Raw genomic sequence first — 12772 nt, forward strand, 5'->3', positions numbered from 1 at the left:
GGGGCACGTGGGGGGGGGCATGGCAGCACGAATGTGAGTTTAACCAGAATCGGTGGGTTTGGCGAGTTTGTGAAAATGTCAAATCACCCGAAAGATGCCGGATGTGTCATTTCCAGCGAAACTTCGTATTCGAATTGTCAATGTCGTGGTTTTACTCTTCAAACACACCGGTGGGCTCAAGAAGTTACTAATTGGCGTTTTGTTAACGTGACACATTTCTTGCCGATTGGCCGTGTCGGGTGGTGGAGGGTTGCGACGCATTTATAAATAACGGGATCTGACCCAGAAACCTCTATTATGAATAATACCTCTTTGGCACATTGTGTGCTCTGTGTGAGTCTCTCTCTGTGTGTCTCTGTGTGTGTCTCTCTGTGTGTCTCTGTGTTATCTCTCTCTGTGTGTCTCTATGTGTGTCTCTGGGTGTGTCTCTCTCTTGGTGTGTCTCTGTGTGTGGTGTGTGTCTTTTTCTGTGTGTCTCTGTGTGCGTGTCTCTCTCTGTGTCTCTCTCTGTGTGTCTCTGGGTGTTTGTCTCTCTCTGTGTGTCTCTGTGTGTGTCTCTGTGTGTCTCTCTCTGTGTCTCTGTGTGTGTGTCTCTCTCTGTGTGTCTCTCTGTGTGTCTCTGTGTGTGTCTCTCTCTGTGTGTCTCTGTGTGTGTCTCTCTCTGCTTGTGTGTCTCCGTGTCTGTAGCGGTGAGTGTACTAGTGGTGAGTGTAGTGGTGAGTGTAGTGGTGAGTGTAGTGGTGAGTGTACTAGTGGTGAGTGTAGTGGTGAGTGTAGTGGTGAGTGTAATGGTGAGTGTACTAGTGGTGAGTGTAGTGGTGAGTGTAGTGGTGAGTGTACTAGTGGTGAGTGTAGTGGTGAGTGTACTAGTGGTGAGTGTAGTGGTGAGTGTAGTAGTGGTGAGTGTAGTGGTGAGTGTACTAGTGGCGAGTGTACTAGTGCTGAGTGTACTAGTGGTGAGTGTAGTAGTAGTGAGTGTAGTGGTGAGTATACTAGTGTTGAGTGTAGTGGTGAGTGTAGTAGTGGTGAGTGTACTAGTGAGTGTACTAGTGGTGAGTGTACTAGTGTTGATTGTCTATTTGTTTGTGTATCTGCCCTTGTGATGGGACTTTGTAGGTTAAACGTTGAGACTCACAAGGGGCACGGGGTGACCACTAAGTTCTGAGTTGCTCTGTGATAAGTTACTGATAAGGATTTGAAGCTTTCGTGACTGCAAGGATTCATATTCTTAGGTTTTTTTGGTAAAGTCACGTAGGTAAAACATTAAAAAAGTAAAATAAAATAAAAATCAGTAATATTCTTAGGTTTTTTCGGTAAAGTTACGTAGGTAAAACATTAAAAAAGTAAAATAAAATAAAAATAAAAATCACGACGTTTCGGAGGCAACACAAGCTTCCGTCTTCAGGTGGAACCGTCACAGCCACGACAGCTGTATCTTGATACAGTATCTTGATACAGCTGTCGTGGCTGTGACGGTTCCACCTGAAGACGGAAGCTTGTGTTGCCTCCGAAACGTCGTGATTTTTATTTTTATTTTATTTTACTTTTTTAATGTTTTACCTACGTAACTTTACCGAAAAAACCTAAGAATATTACTGATAAGGGGTTGACACAAATCTGGGGGGGGGGGGGAGGAGATGGATAGGGAAATCGAGGGGAAAGGGGGGGCCGACCCCCACCGTTGAGGATGAGCTTCAGCAGGTCGTCGGTGATGTCCCCGTCGCCTTCGATGACAACGGCATCGCCCGAGGGCCGCATCGTCGTTTTCCCGAGCCGCACAACGCGCGTGAACGCGTCCCAGCCTGCCGCGGGGTCAAAGGCGACGGGGTCACGGTGGGTGAAAGTCGAACCCTCGTCCGTACCGGGATGAATCACCGTCCGCGCATGTCCCGGAGTCAAATGGGGAGCGAACGTCTCGATCGGCACGCACGCCGGTTATGCAAATGCCTCCCCCCCCCCCCCCAAAAAAAAAACGAAACGTCAGAATTTTACATTCTCTTTGATTTTCTTGGTTCTTTCGGTGAAGTCACGTAGAATGGAAATGATAAAATAATAAAAATAAAACATGATATAATAATTTTCACGACGTTTCGGCCACAACGCAAGCAGCCGTCCTCAGGTGAAGACCAGGTCTGTCGGGGAGACAGCATCTGAGACAGAGACAGACCTGTTCTTCACCTGAGGACGGCTGCTTGCGTTGTGGCCGAAACGTCGTGAGAATTATTTTATTATGTTTTATTTTTATTATTTTATTATTTCCCTTCAACGTGACTTTACCGAAAGAACCAAGAAGATGAATCCCTGCAGTCACGAAAGCTTTAAATCGAAATTTATACTCTTTGGTCACGTAGATGGGAAAATAATAATAATAATAATAAAAATAATAAAATTAAAATCACTAAATTGAATCACGACGTTTCGGAGGCAACACAAGCTTCCGTCATCAGGTGGAACAGCCACAGCAGTAAAATTCCTGTAGTAATTTGATTGTTCCACCTGATGACGGACGCTTGTGTTGCCTGCGAAACGTCGTGATTTAATTGAGTTATTTTCATTTTTGTTATTTTTATTATTATTTTTACTTTTCATCAACGTGACTTTACCGAAAGAACCAAAGAGTATGGATCCTTGCAGTCACGAAAACTTCAAATCTAGAAAGAACTTGACATCTTTTAACGCTCCAGGTCTTTTGCTGTTGTTGTTGTTGTTGCTGTTGTTGTTGTTCTCCTGGCCACGTGTGACGGGGCTTCTCTGTAGACAGAAGACAGCCACGTACGTACGCACGCGTGTAGGTGCGTACGCGTGGCGTACGTACGCACATGTGCATCGCACGTACGTACACACACACCACACACACCGCACACACCACACACACACTGCACACCCCACACGGACCAACACACACACAACCATCACTCATACACACCACACATTCACCAACACACACACCACACTCTCACCAACACACACACACCAACACACACCAACACAAACCAACACACACCACACCAACACACACACAACCATCACTCATACACACCACACACTCGCCAACACACACACCACACCAACACACACACACCAACACACACCAACACACACACACCATCACCAACACACACTCACCAACACACACACACCACACTAACACACACACCAACACCACACTCACCACACTCACCAACATACACACACACTAACACACACACACCAACACACACCAACACACACACTCAACACACACTCACCAACACACACCATCACCAACACACTCACATACACACCACACCAACACACACGAGCTGTTCCCAACAGAGGGCGCTGCTGCTACGAGCTCGAGGCATTTTCTGTCGATACGAGCGGGTGGGGGGTAGCCTCAGAAACGGTGGGTGGCTCATGGATCAACCCCCCTTCTCTGCCTGAACAACAACAACAACCAGGCTACAGATCAACCACAACGTGGTACTGTGGGGGGTGTGTGGAAATTGACGCAAGCTGTCAATCCGCTGTGGGTCAGAATCCAATGTTACACTGAGCAGCATGGCCGCAATTAAGTTTTTTTTTAGATGAATTCGTGCCACCGGCCACGTGATTAATGGGGACGACGTGAAGACTAACGCGGGGTGACAGAAACTTTGCGTGTCTCTCTCTCTCTCTCATCATCACGGTGGCTAGGAGATGTTGACTACCTGGCCTGGTGCACAGGCGGTCCGTGGGTTACGAGGGACAGTAGTGGAGGTCAATTGTAAGAGTGAGAGGAAAACGCAACGGTGAGGGCTCGCGATGGACGAGACGTGGTGGACTTCGCTGCTTCCGCACCGTGCTCCGCAACTCCCCCCCCCCCCCGCGCGGTTTTGTTCGATGGCCGCAGAAACAGCGCATCTGAAAGCGCCGCGCGACGTGACGGCCGCCGTCTTCGTTCGACGGCCTGGCCCAAAAGCCGCCGCCGCCGCCGCGACGGTGAGCGGAGTTCGTGCGACGACGGCTTTCGCAAGATGCGCACCGTCAGAACCGGCCCTAGACCTTTGGGGGCCATAAGCAAAATTTGGTTGGAGGCCCCTTTGATGTATGATTTTTTTCACCCACTAGCTAGCAGTGACTCTAGGGGGGCTCTCTGCTGGCCACGGCGCCCTTTGCAATTGCAAGGGTCGCTTAGTGGCTGGGCCGGCTCTGCGTACCGCACCCGGTACGGCGATCGAGCGGAGGGAACGACGGCGGCCATTGTTTAAGTCGCGGCCTTCGCAGCCGGCGTCAGGCAAGGCCCTGAGGCGGCATCGTCAGGAGCCTCTCTGTGTGAGCATCCAGCAGTGCGACCTTCCCGCTGTGATTTTACCGCCGAGGGCAATTCCGGCCACAGCCGGCGAAGAGCCACGGCTCAGGGGGGAAAAAAACGGGACGGCGGACATCACATTTAGCGCGCGCAGGCCAGAAATAGAACCAAAACAACGCGCGGCCATCAGTGTCGACGCACGGCGACATTGAAGACGTGGCACTGCGGGGTTGACCTCTGCACGCGTGGGCACAACAAGACAAAGAGGAGCAGGAGGAAGAGGGGGGTGGAGTAAACACGAGACGCTGATGCAGCGGGTGGGTCATCCGCTACACGTGCGCGCGGCGCGCTCAGATGAGCGCTGACATTCCTGCAAGGGGGAGGTGGTGGTGGGCGGTGGGGGACAATGATGCCGAGAGACGGCAGGTGAAAGAACGCCAGGTAGGAGAAACGCATGTCTCGAGTTGAGGCTCGTCGAGGGACGGGGGAGTCGGAAGCGATGGGTCCGGCTTGCGGGGCCACTTTCTCTCGAGCTTATCGTGTGCACGTGGCCGGAATGGGTCTCTTCTGAACAAGATGTAGTGAGTTGTTGGAGACCACTTGTAGGGGCAACGCGTTTATTCAATAACGTCTTCTTGGTTCATCTTCTTGGTTCTTTCGGTAAAGTCACGTAGAAGGGAAATAATAAAAGAATAAAAATAAAACATAATAAAATACAGTAAACACTATACCATTGACCGTCGCGTGAAAGGTACGAAGAGGAAGCAACGAAATATGTCTTTGTCCCCTAACCCAGCTTAAATATACGCTGCCAAGCTTGGCGGTGTTCATTCAGACGCTGTCTTTCCGACAGACCTGTTCTTCACCTGAGGACCGCTGCTTGCGTTGTGGCCGAAACGTCGTGAGAATTGTATTTTATGTTTTATTTTTATTATTTTATTATTTCCCTTCTACGTGACTTTACCGAAAGAACCATGAAGATGAATCCCTGCAGTCACGAAAGAAGCTTTAAATCGATATTCAATAACGCTTAACAGCACTCAGGCAACAGCCCTTTTCTATTTAGCACCCGGGGAGGTACAGCCTCCAAGCTAGAGCTCTCAGGTCCTCCAGCTACGAGCCACCTAGGGGAGGCTATGCGGACCCGTCCCAGCCAAGGTACGGGTCCCGACCACTGGCCCACTCGTACACGGCCCTTACAAGGACGTCAGGCCGGGAGTCCCAGGGTCTCACCACTGGCCCACACAGAGTCCCGGCCCTGACAAAGACAACGGGGCTAGAGATCCCAGGGTCCTAGGCTGGCTGGTTTTCTGCAGAAGTCGCAAACGGGTTTTGATTCCTTATCCGTACCCGTACCCGGCCGCACCAGGGTCGCAAACGGGTACCCATACCCGTACCCGGCCGGGTACGGGTAGGGTGTATGGTGTAGTGTATAGTAGTATATAGTAGTGTATAGTGTATAGTAGTGTATAGTGTAGTTTACTAGTACCGGTGTGTTGGAGAGCCAAGCCACAACATTTACAATCTGAGTATATCTGAGTTTCGCCTAATTGCAACCAGCTTCATCAGGCGACAGCCAGACTTGTGGAGAATTCTTACTGTTTCGTTCCTTAAAGCTGGTTTTATTTACTGGCGAAACATCGTACTCAGATTGTAAATGTTGTGGCTTGGCTCTTTAACACACCGGTGTGCTGTACTAGAATACTACACTGTACACTACTATACACTACACTATACACTACACTATACACTACACTATACACTACACTATACACTACTATACACTACACTATACACTACACTATACACGACTATACACTACACTATACACTACTATACACTATGCTATACACTACTACACTATACACTACACTATACACTACACTATACACTACTACACTACACGATACACTACACTATACACTACATTATACACTACTATACACTACACTATACACTACACTATACACTACACTATACACTACACTATACACTACTACACTATACACTACACTATACACTACACTATACACTACACGATACACTACACTACACTATACACTACTACACACTACACTATACACTACACTATACACTACACTATACACTACACTATACACTACTATACACTACACTATACACTACTATACACTAAACTATACACTATACACTACTACACTATACACTACTGCACTATACACTACTACACTATACACTATTACACTATACACTACACTATACACTACACACTACACTACACACTAGTGCTGTACTAGTGACGAATTAGCCACGTTCTGTTTACGTGACAACCCTCACTAGTTGGCTTTGTCGGGTAGTGGCCGGTTTTAACGAGACTTTTATATATTTATACGATCTAACCCCCCAAAAAAACTCTATTATATAAAATAGTATATTTGAAGTTTGCTAGTCTCTCTCTCTCCCCCGTATAGTTTATCGATTCCACAGTCTGTCGATTCTTGGCGTCTGTGGACGATGCTGCAGATGCCAAGAGCGCTCTTCTGTGGCCGACATGAAGGTGAACGGGGCTCCAGTTGAGGCTGGGGGGGGGGGTGGGAGGCTTTGCAGCCGTGTTCAGAGGACCACACGGACACGTCTTGCGCCCGGGCGTCGATTTCGAGTGGCGTGTGTTTACGTTACGTGCGCTATTTGGTTCGCGCTGAGCAGAGCAAGGAGCGCTCATGCGAGTTTTTATCGCAGTTTTATTGGCTTGGCCAGAGTTATGACAGGCCAAAATACAAACACTGGCCTCCCTGGGTCATTAAATGGCTTTTTATAACAACATTTTTTATATTTTATATATATTTCACGCAGGGCAGAGTGGTGATGCACACTGCACTTTAAACATTTAAAAAATTTATTTAACCAGCTAAGGTGCACTGCGCTGTATAGCTCTCTTTCATTACCTGGCCACAAATGATAGCTCAAACGAAGTGGCTTATCACGTGGAAATGTACAGCAGACAAATCCTCTAAACGCGTGACGTTGATTCTCAATGTGGAGGGAAAAACCGGAGGGCTCTGAGAAAAATCCACGCAGCCGCCGAGAGAGAGAGAGAGACACGCAAACTACAAATATACAGCAGGCATCGTCAGGGTCGGGATAGAACCCACAACCTCCTGTATACCAGGCGTGGTAGTGAACATCTCACCACTGTGAGAGAGAGACACACAGACTTCAAATATACAGCAGGCATCGTCAGGGTCGGGATCGAACCCACGACCTCCTGTATACCAGGCGAGGTAGTTAACATCTCACCACTGTGAGAGAGAGACACACAGACTCCAAATATACAGCAGGCATCGTCAGGGTCGGGATCGAACCCACGACCTCCTGTATACCAGGCGAGGTAGTTAACATCTCACCACTGTGAGAGAGAGACACACAGACTCCAAATATACAGCAGGCATCGTCAGGGTCGGGATCGAACCCACGACCTCCTGTATACCAGGCGAGGTAGTTAACATCTCACCACTGTGAGAGAGAGACACACAGACTCCAAATATACAGCAGGCATCGTTAGGGTCGGGATCGAGCCCACGACCTCCTGTATACCAGGCGAGGTAGTTTACATCTCCTCGCCACCGTGTTGCTCTGCCAACATCAGCAGCGAGCGGTATCTAAACCGGTGCACATTCCCTCTCCGCAAACCTGCACCTAGCAGCACAACCTTCACGGCCACGAGGCGTGGTGGGTAGGGCTTCATCCTGCCAGTTGATTGCGAGAGAGCTATAAACGATGTTTTTTAAAAAATCCTTTATATTAAGTTCGCTTGCTTGCTTGCGTGCTTGCTTGCTTGCTTGCCTGCTTGCTTGCTTAGGACCGTGCAAATCTTTTCGTCGTTTTTTAACCCATTTCCCGTGATCCCATCGAGCTGACGTTTTCCACACAGACTCGTTGTGCGTGACAATTAATTTTCGTGAAATTTTTTTCTCCAAAATTTTACACTTTTTAGGACAAAAATATTATATTTAATTACCAATTGCTTAATGGTGGCAGGCAATCATCTGACCCATAGGTGGCAGCCATCTCAAGCCAGAGGACGAGAGGACTCTAGCCGCCACGCATATAAAGGATTTAGAGTGAAAAACTTTGTTTTTACCGGTTATACTTGTTCCTGTTAATATTCCTGGCGGAAAAAAAGACACAAATATAAAGATCCCCCGTATAGCCTGTAACAAACTGTAGGGGCAATTGCTGTTCGCGAGCACCTATGAAGGCCGGAACGGTGCACGAGGGGGTGGGTGGCCAGCACCACGCCCGACCGCCTTTGTCTCCTCAGTGGCGATGTTTAGACACTGCACCGGGTACTCATTTGAGGCTGAGTCGACCTAGGGGAGGCCTAGGATCAGTTCAGATAATCGTCACTGGTGTTGGCCGTGAGCGGGAATCGAACCCGTGTCGCCAGGTTCGTAGCGCAGCGTAGCGCTAACCGCTACACTACCGCTCCCCACACACACACACACCCGGCCTCCTTATTACTTGGCCACAGGTCCAGTTGACCGTGCGGCACAGCAGAGTGGTGGCATCAGTCACGACTCAATGTTGTTGATGCTCTCGACTTGAATGTCGGTGTGAGCGGTGGCGCAGCGGTTAGCGCCGCGCCGCGCTACGAACCCGGCGACCCGAGTTCGATTCCCGCTCACGGCACAACACCGGTGACGGTTGATCGGAACCGGTCCTGGGCCTCCCCCTAGGTCGACTCAGCCTCAAGTGAGTACCTGGTGTGTGCTGTCTAAACATCGCCACTGGGGAGACAAAGGCGGCCGGGCGTGGTGTTGTCCACCCCACCCCCTCGTGTGCTGTACCCGGCTTCATAGGTGATGATCACTAACCGCACTTGCCCCAACAGTATTTTGAGGCTATACGGGGGGGGGGGGACTTTGTCTTTGGAGCTTGAATAAAGGTGCCCCGAGGAATTGCATTGCCCAGGGCAACCGAAGACATCCAGTTCATAATCAACGGGCTTTTATTGGGTTAGATCTCGTAAAATATTAATGGATCATTAACGCACCACCACCTGACGCAGCTAATTATAAATGTTTGTCACGTGTAACAAAATCGCCAATTAGTTACTACTCCAGCACTACGCCGGTGTGCTGAAATACGTAAAACCCACAACTATGTTGATTTAAAGCTTTCGTGACTGCAGGGATTCATCTTCTTGGTTCTTTCGGTAAAGTCACGTAGAAGGGAAACAATGAAAAAAAATAAAAATATTATTATTTTTCAATTTAAAGCTTTCGTGACTGCAGGGATTCATATTCTTGGTTCTTTCGGTAAAGTCACGTAGAAGGGAAACAATAAAAAATAAAAAAATATTATTTTTCGATTTAAAGCTTTCGTGACTGCAGGGATTCATCTTCTTGGTTCTTTCGGTAAAGTCACGCAGAAGGGAAATAATAAAATAATAAAAATAAAACATAATAAAAAAATATAATATACTTCTTCATCTGAGGACGGCTGCTTGCGTTGTGGCCGAAACGTCGTGAGAATTATTTTATTATGTTTTATTATTTATTATTTTATTATTTTCCTTCTACGTGACTTTCCCGAAAGAACCAAGAAGATGAATATTATTATCGTTTTATATTTTTCTCATTTCATCGTTTTCCTTCTACGTGACTTCACCGAAAGAAACAAGAATACCCACAACAATGTTGACAAGTCGAGCAACCCTTGACGTTTCGCCGGTGATGACAACAACCAGCCAGGGTCGTGACCCTTCCTCGCTGGCCGTGTCGGGCGGCATCGGCGGCGGGGTTAACGGCACGTTCAATATTTCACGCAATCTCACCCCAAAAATAAGTATAACCCGTAAAAACAAAGTTTTTCACTATAAATCCTTTATATGCGTGGCAGCGAACTTAATATAAAGGATTTAGAAATATATTCGCCTGTGGAGGACGCGGGGATCGATCCCGCGACCTTTGGCATGGGAAGCGAGGGCGCTACCAACTGCGCTACTCCGCCATGGCCTGTGAAGGGGTTACGCTCTGGGCTCTTACACTCTGACGTTCAGCCAAAGCGATGAATGCGTTCTATTTGAATATATGTAAAATAAATGTTTTTTTGCTTAAAAAGTGTAAAATTTTGGGAATTTTTTTTCACGAACATTAATTGTCTGGCACAACGAGTCTGTGTGGAAAATGTCAGCGCGATTGGATCACGGGAAGTGGGTTAAAAAACGACCGAAAGATTTGCACGGTCGTAAGCGCGCAAGCAAGCAAGTGAACTTAATATAAAGGATTTAAAAAAAGAAAAAAATCCACAAAACTTTATCGCGAGTGACATCGGTCGCGACGGCCGACCTGTCAAACTGAGGACACGGTCACTGGGTCGCGCGTGCTTCTGTGGCCGTCTGGAACGCTCTTCCTTCCGATATTTGGAAGCCACTGCAGATGTGCGCTTTTAAATCATCGTCTCGATTGAGAAACGAATGTTCTTCCCCGGCACCTCCGTTTAGCGCGGTTGGCGAGAAAGAAGCTTCAAGTGCGTAAAACCCACTCACCCACCCACTCTCACACTCGCCCACTCGCTCTCTCACCCACGCTACTCGAAACACTGCAGCTCACCACCAACGCACTCACCAACCCACTCACCCACCCACTCTCACACTCGCCCACTCACTCTCTCACCCACGCTACTCGAAACACTGCAGCTCACCACCAACGCAACTCACCCACCCACTCACCCACCCACTCTCACACTCGCCCACTCGCTCTCTCACCCACGCTACTCGAAACACTGCAGCTCACCACCAACGCACTCACCAACCCACTCACCCACCCACTCTCACACTCGCCCACTCGCTCTCTCACCCACGCTACTCGAAACACTGCAGCTCACCACCAACGCAACTCACCCACCCACTCACCCACCCACTCTCACACTCGCCCACTCGCTCTCTCACCCACGCTACTCGAAACACTGCAGCTCACCACCAACGCAACTCACCCACCCACTCACCCACCCACTCTCACACTCGCCCACTCGCTCTCTCACCCACGCTACTCGAAACACTGCAGCTCACCACCAACGCACTCACCAACCCACTCACCCACCCACTCTCACACTCGCCCACTCGCTCTCTCACCCACGCTACTCGAAACACTGCAGCTCACCACCAACGCAACTCACCCACCCACTCACCCACCCACTCTCACACTCGCCCACTCGCTCTCTCACCCACGCTACTCGAAACACTGCAGCTCACCACCAACGCAACTCACCCACCCACTCACCCACCCACTCTCACACTCGCCCACTCGCTCTCTCACCCACGCTACTCGAAACACTGCAGCTCACCACCAACGCAACTCACCCACCCACTCACCCACCCACTCTCACACTCGCCCACTCGCTCTCTCACCCACGCTACTCGAAACACTGCAGCTCACTACCAACGCAACTCACCCACCCACTCACCCACCCACTCTCACACTCGCCCACTCGCTCTCTCACCCACGCTACTCGAAACACTGCAGCTCACCACCAACGCAACTCACCCACCCACTCACCCACCCACTCTCACACTCGCCCACTCGCTCTCTCACCCACGCTACTCGAAACACTGCAGCTCACCACCAACGCAGCTCACCAACCCACTCACCCACCCACTCTCACACTCGCCCACTCGCTCTCTCACCCACGCTACTCGAAACACTGCAGCTCACCACCAACGCAGCTCACCAACCCACTCACCCACCCACTCTCACACTCGCCCACTCGCCCACTCGCTCTCTCACCCACGCTACTCGAAACACTGCAGCTCACCACCAACGCAGCTCACCAACCCACTCACCCACCCACTCTCACACTCGCCCACTCACTCTCTCACCCACGCTACTCGAAACACTGCAGCTCACCACCAACGCAGCTCACCAACCCACTCACCCACCCACTCTCACACTCGCCCACTCGCCCACTCGCTCTCTCACCCACACTACTCGAAACACTGCATGTCACCAACAACGCAACTCACCAACCCACTCACCCACCCACTCTCACACTCGCCCACTCGCCCACTCGCTCTCTCACCCACGCTACTCGAAACACTGCAGCTCACCACCAACGCAGCTCACCAACCCACTCACCCACCCACTCTCACACTCGCCCACTCGCCCACTCGCTCTCTCACCCACACTACTCGAAACACTGCAGGTCACCAACAACGCAACTCACCAACCCACTCACCCACCCACTCTCACACTCGCCCACTCGCTCTCTCACCCACGCTACTCGTCACACTGCAGCTCACCACCAACGCACTCACCAATCCACTCACCCACCCACTCTCACACTCGCCCACTCACACACCCACTCACACACCCACTCACCCACTCGCTCTCTCACCCACGCTACTCGAAACACTGCAGGTCACCACCAACGCAACTCACCAACCCACTCACCCACCCACTCTCACACTCACCCACTCACCCACCCACTCTCACACTCGCCCACTCGCCCTCTCACCCACGCTAC

At 50.0% G+C, this 12772-nt stretch overlaps 1 protein-coding gene across 1 annotated transcript in view; it reads right to left on the reverse strand.

The window, feature by feature from the left end:
* LOC133357747 (transforming growth factor-beta-induced protein ig-h3-like) overlaps nt 1-12772 on the reverse strand; it is a 289818-nt gene that overhangs the window by 21865 nt on the left and 255181 nt on the right. The window contains exon 23 of the mRNA XM_061575849.1: nt 1680-1802. Within this exon, the coding sequence (XP_061431833.1) occupies nt 1680-1802 (123 nt within the window). The remainder of the gene's footprint in view (nt 1-1679; nt 1803-12772) is intronic.

Source organism: Lethenteron reissneri, chromosome 59 (genome assembly GCF_015708825.2).
Source record: "Lethenteron reissneri isolate LAM-NWPU_2019-01 chromosome 59, ASM1570882v1, whole genome shotgun sequence".
NCBI classification, from domain to species: domain Eukaryota; kingdom Metazoa; phylum Chordata; class Hyperoartia; order Petromyzontiformes; family Petromyzontidae; genus Lethenteron; species Lethenteron reissneri.